The sequence below is a fragment of the Papio anubis genome, chromosome 3 (genome assembly GCF_008728515.1).
Source record: "Papio anubis isolate 15944 chromosome 3, Panubis1.0, whole genome shotgun sequence".
Taxonomy (NCBI): Eukaryota; Metazoa; Chordata; class Mammalia; order Primates; family Cercopithecidae; genus Papio; species Papio anubis.
In genome coordinates this window covers 38901972-38923936 of record NC_044978.1, presented here as the reverse complement: position 1 = coordinate 38923936, position 21965 = coordinate 38901972, and the positions used below count along the sequence as shown (strand labels likewise).

Here is a 21965-nt window from a genome sequence, read left to right as displayed (position 1 = left end):
TAGTTTTCAAATCCTATAATCCTCTGAAAATAACGTGCAGTATTATCAATGTTGCTTCCTTACATGCCCAAATGCGGCTACATGCTCCTCTATACCTCTTTCTAATGACATTCAATGACCTATTTAGATTTATTAAAAATACAAATTACAGCAAAAGAGGAGGTAGTCCTTCTACATACGTACAGCGGATTTTTGGATATTACCTTTTTGGGATATTACCTTGGATATTACCTTTTAGGTAGCATAGTGGATGAGATCATTGTTTCTGGAATCAAAATGCTGGTGTTTGAATCCCAGCTCCTATTTACTAGTCTATGCCTATTTTTAGTTAGATTTAACATGAACAGACTTTTATGGCAAAAATATAAGAGAGACAAGTATATTAATATTGTTTGAATTCCTTTCTTATTATATATTCTATCATTTCCATTCCTTTTTCTTTCTCAAATATGTACTGATGTCATATCAATACATACCTGAATATTAAAGTAGTTCTCTGCATATACTCTTGGTATCCAAGCCTTTTTTATGGTCTGATGTTTTTAACTTTTTATTTTACTCTATTCATCTTAGGCTTGAGGCCTATTACGGTACCAGAGTTCATTTTTGGCTGACCCGAAACAGTCTTATAAAACATTAAAACAATGACATTTTTAATTCATAGGTCATTAATGTCACTACATATTTCTATCAATAATTTTAATTTCTCCATAAAAAATAACAAAACATAGCAGCAGAAAAAAAAATGTATGATTCCCTTTTGCTCCCCCATTTCCTTCTCCTTCTGATTTAAATGTTGGTAAACAGTAAAATCATCTTGTCCCATCTATTTAAATAATCAGAAATAATTTTTTATTGTACCTAAAAAATGAAGCGTATGTACCTGCTCAGTGTAATTAGACTTTTAATTAAGTTAAACTCAATACACAGTTATTAAATATGAACTGATGGCCATTTGGGAAATGCATAATGATATCATGAGAATCTATACGCGGCACAGAAAATAAAGTAAAAGAAATCTTAAGTGAGACTTAACTCCACCCTCTAATGCACATTTAAAAAATCTAAAGCAAATGATCGATTCTGTATTTATAAAAAATGTACAGGGAATATACTTAAAAGACACCGCAGGCACAATAAAAGCTATTTGAGAACAGATCATTTCATAAATGTTGCTCCATAATCATAACTGTGCATTCAATATGGGTTAATTGATTTACTACATGCAAAATACATCCATTAAACTTGTTACATAAGTTTCCTCTCACTACTACTTAAAAATTCTCTTAGTCACTAGTTCTGTAATTTCTACTAAATTCAACATAACCATTGACATTTTCTTCATGCCTTTTCCTCAGCTGACTGTGAGATAAACTTCTAATAAAATTTAGAACTTTCAATGTGAGCCCCTCAACTTCTAATTCTTTGCAACATCCCCTCACTCTTTCTCATTTCTCTAACAGGGTCTTTTCTTTGCTAAGAGTAATTGCTTCACCTGAGCTCTCGAACCTGTTTCCCTCATAACTTGAATTGTTACTTTTCCTCTCTCCTCCTCTTTCATCATTTTTTCTCTCTGTCCCAACCCATCCTCTGTTAATAACACATTTAAAAGAACCATAATTGACCGGGCATGGTGGCTCATGCCTGTAATCCCAGCACTTTGGGAGGCCAAGGCGGGCAGATAACCTGAGGTCAGGAGTTTAAGACCAGCCTGGCCAACATGGTCAAACCCCGTCTCTACCAAACATACAAAAATTAGCCGGGTGGGGTGGCAGGAGCCTATAATCCCAGCTACTTGCAAGGCTGAGGCAGGAGAACCTCTTGAACCTGGGAGGCAGAAGTTGCAGTGAGCTGAGATCGTGCCATTGCACTCCAGCCTGGGGAAGAGGAGAGAAACTCCGTCTCAAAAAAAAAAAAAAAAGATCTGTAATTACATCTACAGTTACTATTTCATTTCAAACTATTCAGCCCTTATAATCAACCGTTTTTGCTGGCCTTAAACATGAACCTCTATGAAGTAATAAGGAAGCCTCTAAATACTAAACCCAAAGACAAGTTCTATCCTCATTCTGAAGTCTCCCTCTCCATTCTGTAACATTTGACACAGGTGAAAATTCCTTCCTCCCTCTTTTACCTTGCCTCCCAAGACATCTGACTTACCTCAGTTCTCCTACTATATCTACAAATTCTAGGATCACTCATTCCTTTTTGTCCTTTACTAACTTTCCTTCTTTTTTCTTCTCATACGCAAAAGAATTTCCCTGTCTTATCTCACTGCTTTCTGTATTATCTTCCTTGCTGATCTCACATCTCTCGGTGATTTCCTCTCTATGCAGATGAAATTCAACAATGTCCTAGTTCTGAATATCCTCCTTGCCCTATACTTCCAAAAACTCTTTCTGATACCTTAACTTGAAAGTCTTGCTGGCACAATAAAATCATCATCTTTCCCTAGATGAAATTTTCTGACTTCTTTTTCCATTAATTGCACCACCATTTTCCCAGTAACGCAGGCCAGAAGCCTGGAAGTCTTTTCAGATACTTTCTTCTCATTTATCACCTACATTCATTCAGCTGCATATCAAATGGCTGGTGCCTTGTGAATTCTTACAGAATTTGTTTCTTCTTTTTAATTCCCACTGATACCTAATGGAAGCCCTCATTACTACACACACACACACACAGAATTACTTCCTAACTTTACTTTCTGCCTAGTCTCTATCCACCCAAATTTATCTTACATACATTGCCTCCAAGTTAATTTTTGATGCAGCTCTAATATCACTTAGGTGCTCAAAAACTTTCAAAAGTTTCCCAATGAACTGACTGCTAACTCTTCAAAGTGACAAGAAAATCGTTCTTCACACTAACATTCTTATTTTTTCCCATTATATCTTTACGAATATATACTTCATGCACACATAAATATACAGTATATACATAGATATACAAACTATACCATTCATTGCTCTCTAGGTACACTTTATGTATTCTCATCTTTGTATGTTTGCTTATGCTTTCAGTATTACATGGAATGACTTCTAACATTCCAACCACTTCCTCTTCTAGTCAAATAGTATCCATCCTTATAAAACCACTGAAACCTTATTTTCTCCTTACTCCAACCAACTGGGTGCATATAATTTCCCTCTCTCTCTGTCCTTTTAATCACCACAGTACCTTGAATTTTTTACTGATATATCCCGTTCTAGAATCACATAAATATTCACATTTGTACTTAAAATGACTTCTATGAGAGTAAGCAACATACCTTATTCTCTTTGTATACCCTTTATAGTATTCTAGTAGCAATAATGGCAATAGAACAAGCTAGTTATACCATTACTCAAAATAATCTAACAACTGAAATCAATAATTTATTGTCTAAAATAATCAATGCATGGAATTAAGTTACCTGCTATCGTGTTGAGAAACATCAAGTACTCAAAATTAGAAATCTCTCTGTGTTGCCATCGCTGGGTCATGTTAGAAGCCTTAAAAAGCTGACGTGGACTAGCTAATGAAATACGTCTGCAAGAAAAAGAATTCAATGTGGACTCCATCTTAAGATTAATTATATTACAATAATAAATCATGAATTATCTGTGCTTATTCATTCATAATAATATCTATAATTCTGAAAAGTTCTACTCATGTTAGACTAATGAATACTAGAGAGGTTTCAATCTACAATTCATGGTTGAACAAAAGATGTAGACTAGCCACAGATCTATTATACATGTTCTATTCATTCAGGTAAGCTGTCATTACAGTGCCATTATAAAGTACAGGTTCAATAAAAGTTGATTAATAACAGTATAATTAATAATTCACTGCTTTACTGATATAAAAAGAAATTATAGTAGCTGGGAAGTGCATATAAAATTATATTCACATGTCTTTATTGTAATAGTTATCTTAAAGAGAATACATTTTTACATTATAAATTTAAATATATTTGCATATACTTTGTATCAAAGAGAAGAGAGATTCTAAACTATTTAGGCGTCTGCTCATGGGGTAAAGAGAAATTTTTTAAATATAGCTTAATAGAAGACAAATTTTCCTGTGGCCTCATAATGAAATGTAAACATCAGGGAATAGAACTGATCAATACAAAAAGCAGTGGGAAACAGATGGCAGAATTAATTATTACATTCAAAGCCTAGAATCTCAGAGAAATATGCTGTCACAGTTCTTTCTACCACAAAGAACAAGGTAATTATTTTGTAAAAGGTTCACTGAAGTATAATTTACATGCCATAAAATTCATCCAATTTGTATAACTCAGCATTTTTTTAAAAAAAAATTTGAGAGTTGTGCAATTATCACAATTCACTTTAAAACATTTTCTTCATCTCTTCTCGGCCTTTTGGCTAAAATCAAGTGTAGAACATTTTCATCACCACAAAAATGTGCCTTGTACCTATTTACAGATAATCTTCATTCCTATCCCCACCTACAGGCAACTAGCAATCTACTCCGTGTCTCTAGTAAACCCACCTTTTCTAGACATTTTGGATCAATGGAATTATATATTAGTATGTAGTCTTTTGAGTCAGGTTTCTTTCACTAAACATAATGTCTTTGAGGTTTACCAATATGGTAGCATGTATCCATAGTTCATTCCTTTTTATTGCTGACTAGTATCCCACTGTATATAGAATACAGCACATTTTATCTAGTACATGGACATTTAACAGTTTTTGCTATTATAAATAATGCTACCATAAATATTCATGTATATACCTTTATATGAAAATACATTTTCATTTCTTTTGGGTAGATTCCTAGGAGTGGAATTGCTAGGTTGTATGTTGAGTTTATCTTTAATTTTTTGAGAAACCACCAAATTGTTTTCCAAGGTGGCTATACCACTATATGTTCCAATTAACAATGTATAAATTCATCTCCACATCCTCGCCAATACTCGCTCTTGTATTTTGATTATGACCATTCTAGTTAGTGTAAAACAGTATTTTTAATGTATGTTGTTAAGCATCTTTTCACTTGCTGATTGGTCATTTGTACATCTTCTTTGGTGAAATGACTAATCAAATCTTTTACTAATTTACTGAGCTGTTTGTATTTTATCATTGAGTTGTTAGAATTCTATATACATTCTGAATACAAGTCTGTGATAGTTAATTTTATGTGTCAGCTTGACTGGATTAAGTGACCTTAGAGAGCTGGTAAAACATGATTTCTGGGTATATCTGTGATAGCATTTCCAGAGAGATTAGTACTTGAACCAGTGGGCTTAGTAATGCAGACTGCTCTCTCCAGTGTGGTGAGCATCATCCAGTCGATTGAGGACTGAATACAACGAGGAGAAAGGGTGAATTCCCTCTTCTCCTCAAGGTGGGAATCTATATTCTCCTCCTCTTGGACAGTAGGAGCTCTTGGTTCTCTATCCTTCAATTCTTCCCCCATCCCTCTCTCCTCAGACCTTCAAGCCTTGGGCTCAGTCATGGGCTCCCCTGGCCTTCAAATTAGGATTGAATTACACCACTAGCTTTCTTGGGTCTCTAGCTGTAGATGGTGTATCGTGGAATTTCTCAGCCTCCATGGTCATATAAGCCAATTCCCATAATAAATCTCTTATATATCCATACATATCCTATTGGTTTTCTTTTTCTGGAGAATGCAGACTAATAAAAAGTGCTTTGTCAGACACATGATATATAAATTTTTTTTGTTTGTTTGTTTGTTTGTTTGTTTTTTGAGACGGAGTCTCACTGTGTCTCCCAGGCTGGAGTGCAGTGGCGCGATCTCGGCTCACTGCAAGCTCCGCCTCCCGGGTTCACGCCATTCTCCTGCCTCAGCCTCCTGAGTAACTGGGACTACAGGCGCCCGCCACCGCGCCCGGCTAATTTTTTGTATTTTTAGTAGAGACGGGGTTTCACTGTGGTCTCGATCTCCTGACCTTGTGATCCGCCCGCCTCGGCCTCCCAAAGTGCTGGGATTACAGGCGTGAGCCACCGTGCCCGGCCGATATATAAATGTTTTATCAGTCTGTGGCTTATCTCTTCATTTACTTAGTGATCAATTTTGAAACACAAAAGTTTTACATTTTGGTTGAGTCTAATTTCTCAATTTTTTCTTTTGTGGATTATGCTTTTAGTGTTACATCTGAGAACTCTTTGCCTTTCCCAACATCAGAAAGTTTTTCTCCTATGTTTTCTTTCAGATATTTTATAGTTTTACTTCTCACATATAGGCCTATAATATATTTTGAGTTAATTTTTTTGACTGATATGTGGTAAGCATCAAAATTGTCTTGTATGTAAACATCCAATTTTCTCCACAAATTGTTTAAAGCCTATCTTTTCCTCACTGAATTGTGTTGGCACCTATGCTGCAAAACAATTGACCACAAATGCAAGGATTTATTTCTGTATTGTCAGTTCTCTTCCTTTAATTTATATGTCTATCTTTGTACAATTACCACAATTGAGGACTGAGTACAATGAAAATGAGGAAGGGTGAATTCCCTCAGTATCTTGATAACTGTGGCTCTAGAGTAAGTTTTGAAATCAAGGTACGTCTTCCAATTTTGTTCTTATATTTCAAAATTGGTTTAGGCTATTCTAGGTCCATTCATTTCAACTTCCCAATTTCTCCAAAAAAGTCTATTAGGAATTTGATAGGGATTGTATTGATTTTATAGATCTAGGGAAAACTACCCTATTAATTATATTGAGTCTTCTGATCCATGAACATGGAATGTCTCCATTTATTAAGGTCTATTTTTAATTTCTCTTAAAAATGTTTTATACTTTTCATTGTACAAATCTACACTTCTGTGATCTGTAAAGAGGGCTACTTTTTTTCTTCATTTCCAGTACAGATATCTTCAATTTCTCCCTTCCTTCCTCTCTTTCTTCCTTGTTGTACAAGCTAACATCTCCAATGTAATGCTGAATAGAAGTGGTAAAAATGGGAAGACATTTTTACCCTCCTAAACTTTGGGGAAAAGTATTCAGTCTTTCAACTTTAAGTAAGATGTCCATATTGGGAGCTTTTTGGTAGATGATTTTTGTCAATTTGTGGAAATTTCTTTAGTTGAAAGTTAGTTGAGAGTTTTTAAGCATGAATGTGTGTTAAATTTTCTCAAATGCTTTTTTTATGAAATGACAGTAAGGTTTTTCTCCTTTATAAATACTGGTGCACAACATAAATTGATCTTCAGATTTAAATTAACCGGCATCCTAGTGATAAAACCCACATGAACATTTTATAAATCCTTTTTATATGCTGCTGAATTTGGTTTCCTAAATTTTATTTTAAAAAATTGTGTCTGTGCTCAGGAGGGAAACTGGCCTATGCGTTTTTCTTGTGAGTTTTCCTGTGGTGTCTTTGTCTGGCAATGGTACTGGGGTGACTGACCTTATAGAATGAGTTGCAAGTGTTTTCTCCCCTCCAATTTTCTGGATGAGTAGGTGAAAGATTTATATTATTTCTAGTTTAAATATTTTATTGCATTAACTAGTAAAGACAAATGGGTCTGGGCTTTTCTTTAAGGAAAGATTTTTAAATTAATAATTCATTTTCTTTATGCGTTATAGGTCTATTCAGATTTTCAATTTCTTCTTGAGCCAGTTTTGGCAATTCTGTTTTTCTAAGAATTTGTCCATATCATTTAAGTATCTAATTTGTTGGCATGAAGTTGTCCATGATGTTCCTTTCTACTCCTTTTAATTTCTGTAGGCTCAGGCTGGGCTTGGTGGTTCACACCTGTAATCCCAGCACTTTAGAAGACTGAGGCGGGAGGATCACTTGAGCCCGAGTTCGAGGCCAGCTTGAGCAACATAGGAAGACCTTATCTCTACCAAAAAAAAAAAAAAAAAATCAAAATATTAGCCAGACATGGTGGCATGTGCCTGTAGTCCCAGCTACTCAGGAGGCTGAAATGGGAGAATGGCTTGAGCCCAGGAGTCTGAGGCTGCAGTGAGCTATAACTGTGCCAACTGCACTCCAGCCAGGGCAACAGAGCAAGATCCTGTCTCTATAAAAGAAGAAAAAGAAACAGGAAAAAAGAATAAAGATTCTATATGCTCAATAGTTATGTCTCTACTTTCACTTCTAATTTAAGTAATTTGTGTCATCTTTCACGGTTAGGTTAAAGTCTGTCAATTTTACTGATCTTCGCAAAGAATCAGCTTTTGTTTCATTGATCTTCTTTAGTGTTTTTGCTTTATGTTTCATTGATTTTTGTTATAATCTTCATTACTCATTTTTTTCTACTTGCTTTGCATTTAGTTTGCTCTCCTCTATTATCTAAAAGTAGAAGCATAGGTTATTGATTTGAGGAATTTATTTCAGATATGGGTGTTTAAAGCTGTAAATTTTCACTTAATATTACTTTAGCTGCATCGCATAAATTTTGATATGTTATACCTCTGCTGGATATAGGCATCCGAATTAGTAAGCTTCTCAGTCCCATGGGAGAAAGAGTTGCTGGCCATAGAAGTAACCAAAAGCACGAATAGCTACATGGCAGAACGTGTGAGGACAAAAAAAAAGATGCTCCCAAGCCCAGGAACTCTCTAGGTTCTGGGAGGTATATAGAGGAGGAAGTGGTGCAGACCATGGAACATGGAATAAAAAAAAAATGAAGCCCTCTCCACCACTACCACTCTAGCCACACAGCCTAAGCTCACTCCCTTTTCTGTACTTCTCTAAGCTTCTAACGGCAAAATAACATATCTCCTGGTAGCTGTTACAACCCCTGATATGCATGTATTAAACTCCTTGGTTAGTGCTCCTGTAGAAAAAAGAAAATGCCTGAAAACAAGTGATAGCGTTGGGCAAAACTCACAGTGAAACAGAAAAACTAAAATGAAAACTATTGGGTGGCGCCTTTGGGCTGACTCAATATATTTTTGTTATGGCTTAAAACTGGTATCTGCGTGTATATGTTTGCACTGTAAGTGCTCCTGGGTGTCAGAAAGAATACTCCAGATCAAGAACGACAACAGGTAGAAAACTGATAATAGGACTAACTCTCTTGCTGACTGCCATCAGTGGTGAGTCAGGATTTAGCACAATAGTCTCTACCCTCTCATGTCCTACTGGTTGACAAGTCAGAACACTTGGTCTTAATGGCCCTGACTTGTAGTGTTACAACCAAACCAAAAGGAGTAGCTCATAAATGCCAACAAAATTCAGGGTCCTGCTTGCCAAGTAAAGCTTCTTGATATTGTGTGGGCAAATTCACAACATTCAATCCTCTGGAGGTCAAAAGCTGCTGTTGCTAAATGTGATGGACAGTTTTCAGTCTATGTCTTACTGATTTCTCATCAGATATTTTCATGTTTAAAAACTATCATCCCTTGGTGATATGGTTTGGATTTGTGTCTCCACCCAAATATCACATCGAATTGTGTATTAGTCCACTCTCACACACTGTAAAAAACTGCCTAAGAAAGACTGGGTAATTTACAAAGAAAAGAGGTTTAATTGGCTCCACATGGTTGGGGAGGCCTCAGGAAACTACAATCATGGTGGAAGGCAAAGAAGGAAGCACCTTATTCACAAGGCAGCAGTCGGGGAGGGAGAACCGAGAAAAAATTAAACCATCAGATCTCGTGAGAACTCACTATCATGAGAACAACATGGGGGAAACTGCCCCCATGATCCAATCAGGTCCTCCCTTGACATGTGGGGATTATAATTTGAGATGAGATTTGGGTGGGGACATAGAGCAAAATCATATCAAATTGTAACCTCCAGTGTTGGAGGTGGGGCCTGGTGGGAGGTGATTATATCACGGGGTAAATTTCCTCCTTGCTGTTCTCATGACAGTGAGTGAGTTTTCACGAGATCTGGTTGTTGAAGAGTGTGTGGCACTGCCCTCCCCGCTTCTTCCTCATGCTCCTGCCATATAAGATATGTCTGCTTCCCCTTCACCTTCTACCATGATTGTAAGTTTCCTCTCCAGCCATGCTTCCTTATAGCCTGAGGAAACATGAGCCAATTTAACCTCCTTTCTTTACCCAGTTTCAGGTATCTCTTTACAGAGGTATGAGAACAGACTAATACACTTGGCATCATACTTTCCTGGGTTTCCTATCTTTTGAGCCACTCTTGTTTTTGCTCTTAGTGTTGTTGTTTTTTTTTGGGGGGGGGGGGGGGCAGGGATGTCCTGTTTCCCTTACCTAACCTTTACATGCTGAGGTTTTCCAAATGCAGCCCTATTTCCTGTTAGCATTCTACAATCTCTCCCCAGATGAACTCACTCCCTCTCATGGCTTCAAATTTCATATACATGGTAGTGACTCTCAATTACTAGGCCTTTCTTTTGAGCTCTCAACCTACCTGCTTATATCTAGCTTCCTATTCAACATCTCAATCTGGACGTCTCTCAGGGGTTCCAGTTTCAAGGACCTAAAATTAAACTCATTTTCTGTCCATCCACCTCCTCCCCACAACCCCAGCCATGGGGATGGAAGGATGTTTATACAAATACTGTTTGTCCAGTATTCCTAATCTCAGTAAATGCCACTGAGCAGCTCGAGCTGAGACTTGAGTATTGACTAAACATATTGAACATCTCCCTTTGTCATCACCCCCCAAATCGCTGAGTCTTATAAATTACATTTCTTAAAAATCTCTAAACAAAAATGTCTCTCTTCAGCTACATTATCAACATCACATATCATCCAGATGTCTTCAATAGGCTCTGGTCTTATATAAATAACACCCTCTTCCTAATATCACTAAGTTCCAGTGATACTTGCTTTCCAGCATTTCTTAGAACACTAGAAGCTCCCTGTCTTGCTTCAGGGCCTTTGCATATACTACGCCTTTGTTCAAAGAACAGCTGGTTGTATTTCTTCAAATCAAAACTTAAAAGTCACATAGGAAGATATTCCTGGTTATCTTATCCAAAGCAACCGATCTCCACTCCACGAATCACTACTACAACACTCTAATTATATCCTTCCTGTCATTTATCACAGCTATTTAGTTTACATGTTTGTTTGAAAAATGTATGGGTAAACTAGTATCTATCTTGTACACTGCTGAGTGCTTGACACATTATAACTGAAAATCTATTTAAGAAACTGATTAATAAATTAAGACTTATAGGCTGAGCACGGTGGCTCATGCCTATAATCCCAATAGTTTAGGAGGTTGAGGTGGCAGGATCACTTTAGCCCAGGATTTTGAGATCAGCCTGGACAATGGAGCAAGACTGCATCTCTTACAAAAAAAAAAAAAAATAGCCAGGCATAGTAGCATATGCCTATAGTACCAGCTAATGGGAAGCTGAGGTGAGAGAATTGCTTGAGCCCAGCAGGTTGAGCTGCCGTGACTGTACCACTGCAATCCAGCACTCCAGCCTGGGTGACACAGCAAGACCCTGTCTTTAATAAATAAATAAAAAATAAAAATAAAAATAAAAAGGACATCTAGCTTTAACTGTGGGAGAACATTACAAAACATTCCCAGGTATGAAAACATGTACTAGGTGTGACAAACAAATCTTTTCTAAAATAAAGAGAAAATTGGTTGAAAAAGACTTTTTAACTAGCATAAGGAAATCTACTATGCTCCTCTGGGCTGCTTCTTCCTGAACTCTGAAATCCTCATTAAATTATAAAAAGTATCTAATCAAAAGCATTACTGGTATTGGCAATATTGCTTATAATCCAGAAGGATCACTTTATTTGCCCCATTTACATAAAAGTTGTGACCTGTGGTGGTTTTGAAATATATCCTCAAGAGGTGGAGCTTAATTCCCCTCCCCTGGAGTTTGGGCTGTATTTACTGACTCACTTGTAATGAATACAATGTATCTGAAATAATGGTATATAACTATCAAGAGTAAGTAATAAAAAAAAAACGGGGGCTTCTGCTTCATTCTCTCTTGGATCACTTGCTTTGCAGGAAGCCAGCTCCCATGTCATGTAGACACTCCAGTAGCAGATGGAAAAACTGACTTGGTAAGGAACTGAGGCCTACCGCTAAGGAGCTCATGAGAGATTCCTTTGACAGCCATCCAGCCACAGGCTGGTTGTAGCTACTACTAACATCCTAGCTGATGTCTGTACATTCTATCGCAATTGCATTTGTAATAGGATGTTGTCTTAAAATTTTAAAATAAACACTGATCAAAAGTAGCTCAAATCAATACCAACTTAGGTATGCTAAAAGTAAACTGTAGGTTTCCACTGCTAATATGTTTCAATCAATAGAAAAATCCCAGTGTTCGCTCTTTCCAGTTCTTAAATTAGTTAACTAAATTGTATTGATGATGAATCAATACCTACTATGAAAGGAAATAATTAGTAATTATGCTATTTCAATGTAGTCCCAGCACACAGAAAAAAAATGCATACACCTACACTCTCCCAATACCCTATACCATGAGAGAGAATTTGCCGATTTAACATTTCTCTCAGATACTTATTAGGTTACTTTCAACAATATAAATGCTAGTTATTAAGTCCATACATTCAAATACAAAACTAATATGTGAACTCTGATTTACCAGAGATTACAGATACAGGTTTTAATTACATATAGTTACAAAATCCTTAATCTATAGATTTAATATTATATTAAATAAAAAATTATATGATATAATAGAGCAAAATCCAATCTTTTATCAAAATGATTAAAAGTTTTAATCAGATTTACCATGTGTATATTAAATAATACCATAGTACATACTAAAATGATTATAATAAATACTTCTTTTAAAAAAGCATCACATGTACAGATGTAATAAGCACTTTTGGCTTAGGTATTTTTAAATATGCTTAGAGAGCTTATCTTTCAATAATCTTGATTGGAGTATAATTAATTTTTTACTTTTATTTAAACATTTTTACATAGATATAATAATTGTACATATTTATGGTGTACACAGTGATGTGATACATATAAGACACTGATCAGATCAGGTAATTAGGACATCCATTATCTCAAACATTTATCATTTATTTGTGTTAGCAACAGTCAAAATCCTCCTCCTAGCTATTTGAAACTATGTATTACTGCTAACCCTAGTCATCCTACAGTGTTACACAGAACTTTAGAATTTATTCCTCAGTCCACCTCTTATTTTGTATCCTTTAACAAATCTCTCCCTATCTCTCCCTCCCCACTACCCTTCTGATCCTCTAGTATCCACTGTTCTACTTTTTACTCATTGGAGATTAACTTTTTGGTAGCTTCCACATATGAGTGAGAACATGCAGTGTTTAACTTTCTGTGCCTGGCTTATTTCACTTAATATAATGTCCTCCAGGTCCATCCAGGCTGCCACTAATGACAAGATTTCATGTTTTTTAAGGCTGAATAGTATTCCATTGTGTACATGTGCCACCTTTTCCTTATCCATTTATCAGTCGTTGAACACCACTGATTCCATATCTTGGCTAGTGTGAACAGTGCTGCAATAAACATGGGGGTGCAGATGTGTCTTCAATGTACTGATATCCTTTAGTGTGGATAGATGTCCAGTAGTGAGAACTCTGGATCACATGGGAACACTATTTGTGGTTTTTTGAGGAAGAGATATAATTTAATACCATAATATTTGTCAAACTTAAGTGTACAATTTGATGGGATTTGAAAATATATATATATATATGTATATGTGTGTGTGTGTGTATATATATATTTGTGTAACCACCACCACAGTCAACATACACTTTAAAAGTCCCTCATAACCCTCTGCAGCCAATTTCCTTGCCCCAACTCCTGGCCCCTAGTAACCAATAATTTGCTTTCTGCTACTATGTTGTTTTGCTTTTTTCAATAATTTCATATAAATAAAACCACAGTCTATAGCTATGATGTATGAAGCCCATAATGTTTAATTTCTTTCATTTAGCACAACACTTTTGAAATTCATCCATGTTGCTGCATGTACCAGTAGTCATTTCCTTTTTATTTCTAAGTGGTATTTCATTTATTCCATTGTATAGAGGTACAGCAATCTGTTTAGCCACTCACAGTTGATGGGCATCAAAAATGTTTACAGTTTGGGACTAGAATAAAACTGCTATTAATATTTGCTTAAAAGTAAATGTGAATATGTATGTTTTCATTACTCTTGAAAATTGCCTAGGAATGGAATTAGTACGATATACATTAAGTTCCTAACCTGTACATCCTCATTAATATTACACATTCTTTGTTGTTGTTTTTGAAAATCAGGCTTGCTGAAGAATAATTTACACAGAGAAAAATTCATTATTTTTAGGGGTACAATATAATGAGTTTTCTAAACAGAGAGAGTTGTGTAAGAACATCAATTATGACATGGAATATTTCCATGATCCCCAAAAGTTCCTCTTATTCTCCCTTGTATGCAATTCCTCCTCTTTTCCCATAGCTCTTAGCAATCACTGCTCTGTTTTCAGTCCCTAACAGTTTTGCTTTTTCCAGAATGTCATATAAATGGAATCATACAGCATGCAGATGCAGCCTTTTGCGTTGGCTTTGTTCACCTAGTATAATATTTTCAAATTCATCTGTGTTGTTGCATGTATTAGTACAGGACTTCATTCCTTTTATTTCTAAGTATTATATAGATTCCATTGTGTGGATTTATCACAGTTTGTCCATTTACCAGTTGATAACCATCTTGGTTATTTCCAATTTTTGTGATTATTAATATGGCTGCTATAAATATTCATGAAGCAGTCACTGCATGAACATATATTTTCATTCCTCTAGGGCAGGAGACCTAGAGTGAGACTTCTAGGATGTATGAGAAAATGTATGGTTAATTCTATATGAAACTGCCAAATTGTTTACAAAGAGGTCATACCACTTTTCCCATCAATAACATGTGAGGTTCCAGTTACCTTGTATACTGCTCTTGGTATTGTTAGATTTTTTAAAAGTTATTCGAATAGGTATGTCATGGGATCACACTGTGGTTTTAATTGGCATTTCTCAGATGACTAATGATGTTTGGCTTCTTTTCATGTATTTATTTGGCATCTACATCTATTCTTTGTTGAAGTATCTGTTCAAAACTTGTTTTTTTGTTTGTTTGTTTGTTTGTTTGTTTGTTTTGGTAGCCAGGTTATCTTGTTTTATAGCGTGTTTCCTACATATCCTGGATGTAAGTCCTTTATCACACATAAGTTGAACAAATACTTTAACCCAGTCTGTGGCGTATATTTTCATTTTCTTAAGAGTTGGCATTTCAAAGCAAATGTTTTTTATTTTAATGAAATCAATTAAAGATTTTAAGAAATATTTACCTCATTCAAGGTCACAAAGATTTTTCTCCTATGTGTTCTTTCAAGAAGTTCTACTTTTAGCACTTATGTTTGTCTACACTACATTTTTTTCTGTTACATTTTGAGTTAATTTATATGTAAAGTAACAGGTGAGGTTCTTTTTCTTTTTAGATATGGCTAACCAATTGTTCATCATCATTTGTTAAAAAGATCATTTGTTAAAAAGATGGACATACCTTGACATCTTTGTCAAAAATCAAATTGATCATAAATGTTTGAGTCTATTTCTGAACTCTGTTACAGTCCATTGGTTTACATGAGTCTATCCTTAAATAACAAGCTATCCTAAAGAATGTAATTTTACATTAAGTCTTTTGTTTTTTTTCTCAAAATTGTTTAAACTATTCTGGATTATTTACAATTTCACTTAATTTTAGAATCAGCTTGTCAATCTCTTTTTTTCCTTTTTTTAAATTAAAAAGAAATAGAGATGGGGTCTCCCTATGTTGCCCAGGCTGGTCTTGAACTCCTAAGCTCAAGTAATTCTCCCACATGGGCTTTCCAAAGTGCTGAGATTATAGGTGTGAGCCACCATGCCTGGCTATCTTGCCAATTTCTTTAAAAAAGAAAGAAAGAAAGAAAAAGCTTGTTCAGATTTTGGATAGGGCTGCTTTGGACCTCAGATCAATTTTGGAGAAAACTGACATCTCAATAATATTGAGTCTTCCAATCCATGAGCATAGTATAGTACAACTCTCCATTTTTAAGTTTTAATTCTCCAAAACAGTTTTATAGTTTTCAGTGAGCAGGTCTTATGCATACATTTTCAAATTTATCTATATGTATTTATTTTTTGATAGTATTTAGACACTAGTTTTAATTTCAGTTTCTGATTCTTCATTGCTAGCATTTCATCAGGGATAAAATTGAGTTTTGTATATTGACCCAGTATGCTATGAACAGCTAAACTCATTTATTAGTTCTAACAGCTGTTGTTTTTTTTTTTCCTCATAGATTCTCTGGGACTTTCCACATAAACAGTCAAGAATATGTGCTAAAAAGACTATTTCATTTCTTCCTTTCCAATCAGGATGGTCTGCAGTTCCCATTTCTTGAAATGCCTTTGTATGCATTTAGTGTTCAGGTAATGCTGGTCTCATATAATGTTGTTGGGAATTTAATCTCTTTTTCTATTTTTTGCAAGAGTTTGTGTAGAAATAGTATTATTTCTTCATTAAACATTTGATAGAATTCATCTAAACTACAAGTTTTCTCTGAGGTAAGGTCTTTTACTACAATTCAGTTTCCTTTGTAGAGCTATTAAGGTTAACCATTTCTTCATTAGTGATATTTGATAGCTTGTGCCTTTCAAGGAATCTATTTCATCTAAGTTGTCTAATTTAGTAGCATAAATTTGTTCATAATATTTCTTTATTTTTCTTTTAATATCTGCAGTATCTGATGTTCCCTCCTTTATTCTCGATATTTTTATGTCTTCTCTTTCTGCATAAGTCTTTGCTAGATATTTACTATTAATACAAAATTAATCTTGTCAAGAGACAGCTTTTCATTACATTGAATTTTTCCTCTATCATTTATTTTTATTATTTTTTTCTTTCTTCAACTTACTTTGACTACATGTGCTCCTCTTTTTTCCCACGTTCTTCAGACTGAAGCTAAGATCATTGATTTTAGGCAATGATCCTCTCCTCCTTCCCTCCTGCTTCCCCTCTCCCTTCTTAAATAAAATCATTTAATGCTATAATTCTATACTAGGCACTTCTTTACCTTCATATTAAACATTTCTATAGGTTATGCTGTTATATTTTCAATTAGTTACAATATTTCTAATATCCCTTGTAATTTCATCTCTGGCCCATGTTTTATGTAGAAGTACGTTAATTTCCAAATACTCAAGAGATTTTCCAAAAACCTTTCTGTAACTGATTTCTGGTTTGTAATTAACCAGAGATCCAAGATCTCAATCTTTCTAAACATTTTGAGGCTTGTTTTAGGACTGAATATGGTCGATGTGACAAATGTTCTATGTGTATTTAAAATGAATGTATTTTGTGCAGTTGACTAAAATGTTTTATACATGTGACATAGATCAAGGTGGTTAATAATGTTCCAGTCTTCAGTACACTTACTGATTTTTTGTCTACCTGTTCTCTAAATTACTGACATAATAGGGAGAGGCTGTCTATATTTCATTCCACTTCTATCCATTTTTGTCTTATGAATTTTGAAGCTCTATTTTTAGATGTATGTAAATTTAAGATCATCATTTTGATGAACTGGTTCTTTTATCATTATGATATGTCACTTTTTCCTCTGATAATATAATGCTTTGTTTGGTAATTTGGTAATTGTTATGGGTTGAATTATGACTCCTTAAAAGTCCTATGTTGAAGACCTAACTCTCAGTACCTCAGAATGTAACAATTTGCAGAAAGAATATTTTCAAGTTAAAATGAAGTCATCAGGGTGGGCCCAAGTCCAACATGACTGGTGTCTTTGTAAAAGAGGGAAACCTGGACAGAGACATACATAGAGGGAAAACAATGTAAAGAGACACAGGGAGAAGAGAGGCATCTAAAAACCAAGGAGAGAGCCTGGAACAGATCCTTCCCTCACAGTCCTCAGAAGGAACCAACACTGATGAAAACTTCATTTTGGACTTCTAGCCTCCAAAACTGTGAGAAAACACATTTCTGTTGTTTAAGCCACCCAATTTGTGGTATTTTGTTATGACAGTCCTAGAAAACTAATATAGTAATGATATGACTAGCTGGCTATTTTTACTAAGGTAGTGTTTGCATGGTATACCTCTGTTCTGTCCATTTACCTTTAACATATAAATGTATTTATATTTAAAAGGGGCTTCTTGGTTGCCAGAGTCAGAGGAGTGGGAGATATGGGGAGATGTGGTCAAAGTGTACAAACTTTTCATTGTAAGATGAGTAAGTTCTGGGAATCTAAAGTTTAATATGAAGATTATAGTTCATAATATTAAACTGCATATTTAAATTGCTAAGAGAGTAGATCTTTAAGTATTCTCACCACACACACACACACACACACACACACACATACACACACAGAGGTAACTGTGAGGTGATGGATATGTTAATTAACTTGAATGCAGTAATCATTTAACAATGTATATATGTATCAAACCATCATGAGGTAGACCTCAAATATATATAATTTATACTTGTGAATTACAACTCAATAAAGCTGGAAAAAAATACCTACTGAAAAAGAAAAAAAAGAGCTGGTTTCTTCTAGGCAGCACATAAATGAGTATTGCCTTTTTATGCAATTTGGTTTCTTCCTCCTTTAAATTATATAGCTTAGGCAAATAATACTTCAAGGTAGCACAATTTTTTTATTATATTATTTTATAAATAAGACATTGGTCATAAAACTTCAAATAAAAAATACATAAATAACTTTACCACAGCATTTTTTATAATAATGAAAACATGGAAATAAAGCAAATCTTCACCAATGAGGGAATTAATCAATTTTGGTATATTTATATTCCAGACTATTAGCAACCAATAAAAATTATGGGTTTTTTTGTCTTGTATACATCACAAAATAGCTAATTTGAGCAAATTAATTTATTCATTACCTCATATATGTATCATTTTTTGTAATCTACTCTCCACAATTTTTAAGAAAACAATACGCTGTTACTAACTATAGTCTCTACGCTGTAGGATAGATCTCTTCAATTTATTCCTCCTAACTAAAATTTTGTATCCTTTGACCAACATCTCCCCAGTCACCCCACCCCTAACCTTGGTAACCACCATTCCACTCTCTACTTCTGTGAGTCTAACTTTTTTAGATTTCACATATTTAGATCACACAGTATTTGTCTTTCTGTGTCTTGCTTATTTCACTTAACAAAATGTCCTCCGGGTTCATCCATGTTGTTGTAGATAACAAGATTTCCTTCTTTTTAAAGACTGAGTAGCATTCCACCGCATATATATACAACAATATTTTCTTTATTCATCAACTGATGTACACTTAGGTTGATTTCTGTATCTTGGATATTGGGAGTAATGCTGCAATGAAAACAGTAGTGCAGATATCTCTTTGACATACTGTTTTCATTTCAATTAGATATACACCCAGTAGTGGCATTGCAGGATCATGTGGTATTTCTGTTTATACATGTGTGTACCATTATGACATATATCATGTGTGTGTGTGTATTTATACACACATATACCATTATGATATATATTATATATGTATCTTTGAAAATAGCAATTATATCTATATCTATATATATATAAATATCTTTCCTGAAAGGTTAGTAAACTTTCCATAAAAGAGATAAATAGTAAATCTTACAAAATATATTTTTCTTGGGGTAGGGTTAGGCAATCTTTTATTTAATGATTATTTGCTAAATATATACTCTGCTAGACACCATACCATATACTAGGGAAAACAGTATATTATAATGCAGTTTAGTCAAAAGAAAACTTAAAACAGTACATTATAATGCAATTCAGTCAAAATACTAATAATCATTATTTACTATGAAACATAAAACAGAAAGTTATAAATTTAGAAATAAGTGAGAACACTAATACAGATCAATGTTAAGAATATTAATACTGGTTAATTAATACAACTATTAAGACAGATCACTTTCCCTAAGTTTCTCATATAAAACAGTACCTGGTCTGAGGCAATCCAAAACTTGTACCAACGCCAACACGAGGTAGATAGTTAACCACTTTCTTTACTGTTGCAGGGTCTGGGAAGTTGAACATTACAGCAACTACAACAAATAATTTTTAAAAATCAGAACACAGTATAACTTCCCTTCTGGAAAACTGACTCCTTGGTCCAATAAAATATTTACTTTTAATTCAGGTATCTATTCAATATAATTCTTACTATATTCCTTTTATATGGTATATATCAAGTTTTAGTATTAATATGCCAGTGGTAATATTCATTTCACTTATAAACTCCTTTACCATAGACAGTTCTTTCCTAAATACTATTAGGAGTTATAACAGTTGATGTTGCATTGATGTGACATGAAGTTGAGATTATGAGACATGATAATAATAATGATAATGATAGCTGAGATAATGTGACATGAAGCTGCAACTTTAAATTTACAAAAATGAATTTTGGCAAGTCAAAGGTATTTCTAGGAATTTCTAGAAACAAATGTTAAAAATTTAAGTTCATATAGTTAAACAACTAACACTAAAAAACCACCAATATACCTATGAAATAATCAGTTACATTTATTTCCAATCATTTTTAAAATAGTCTTTTTACAATGTCTATATGTTTATCTTTCATGTGTTCCAATGAGCAAATGTTCATATAATCCAAAACAATGTATGACCTGAAGGAAAATTTTTCCTCTGTGGTTAAAAATCAAATTTAAATGTTTTCTCATCCTATTTCAATAATTTCACATACATGAGAATACCAAGAAGCATATGTCAATATGTAAATATATTTAGCATATAAATGTTAATCTATGAGAGTAATCTATAAATTTTTACCCATCTTAAAGAACATGAAAGTAAAATCACACAATCATGAGAGAGTTTAGAAGATATTCATTTGGTCAGTCATGGAATTTTAACTTCAATATCAGAATCATATGTAAGCTACAAGCGCTCATCTAGAAGATGGTCCTTCTTCTCTACCAAGCGTTAAAAAATACTTAAAGCCAAAAAAAAAAAATTACCAATGTTGCCACAATTTTTAAACACTGGCATTGTCAACAAGTTTCAGGTATTCAGGTAAATAAGTAATCAATCATTCACTAACCACCTACAACATATTTAGTAATGTTATATATATACACATACACATAAGAATATATACACACACATAAGAATATATATAATACATATTATATATGAGAATATATATTTAATTATATATAAGAATATATTATATATATGAATATATATAAATATTATATAAGAATATATATTGTATATATGAATATATATAAATATATATAATATATATTCTTATCTGTGTGTGTATGTATACTTTAAATAAGCCTCCTTTACATATCCACTATTACACTGAATTCAGGGGGAAAAAATAAACAGACGAAAAAACCATCATAGGTTATGGCAGATGGTCAAGGCCATGAGGCAAAGGCAACAGAAAAACACACATATAAAAACAAGCATGCATAAGAAATTTCAAAGAAAGAAAATGAATGAGGATGAGCAAGTAATAAATATTCTAAGATTGAAGCCCCTTTGGGACAGCAAGGATGCAGACTGAAATAAAGTATGAAACATTCTCTTGATTATTTCCCTAGAATAATGATTACATTAGAAGAAGAGGTATGTGCCAGGAGGAGATCAAAAAGGAAAGGGAAAAATATTTTCCCAAAGAAATTTGTGTTCCCTAAAGACAAATAATTTCATAAAGGAAAAACAAGATGTGTGTGTGGGATATATGCAGGCATGTGTACCTTTAAAAATAACCGTCAAACCATGTATATATAATACAAGGAATATGTACAATAAATCAGTAGGTTTTACATATATTCCATTGTATGCCTCCACCCATACCAAATGAAGCTTTTCCTTCAAGTTCAACTTGTCTCCCCTTCTTGTCTTAATGGATTTCACCAAGTTCCATTGTAAAACCACAAATCAAATTTTAGTTCAACTTTCAAGAATGATGAAATACAGAGCAAACAGAACAGTTCAGTATCATTTTCTCATG

At 34.1% G+C, this 21965-nt stretch overlaps 1 protein-coding gene across 5 annotated transcripts in view; it reads right to left on the bottom strand.

Annotated features, from left to right (window-relative positions):
• The window catches only part of LRBA (LPS responsive beige-like anchor protein), a 766866-nt gene that overhangs the window by 202033 nt on the left and 542868 nt on the right, over positions 1–21965 (bottom strand). For all 5 annotated transcript variants that reach the window (XM_031663999.1, XM_031664001.1, XM_031664000.1 and 2 more), the window contains 2 exons: positions 19920–20022; positions 3416–3531 (listed from right to left, as the gene is read on the bottom strand). In XM_031663999.1, the coding sequence (XP_031519859.1) occupies positions 3416–3531; positions 19920–20022 (219 nt within the window). The remainder of the gene's footprint in view (positions 1–3415; positions 3532–19919; positions 20023–21965) is intronic.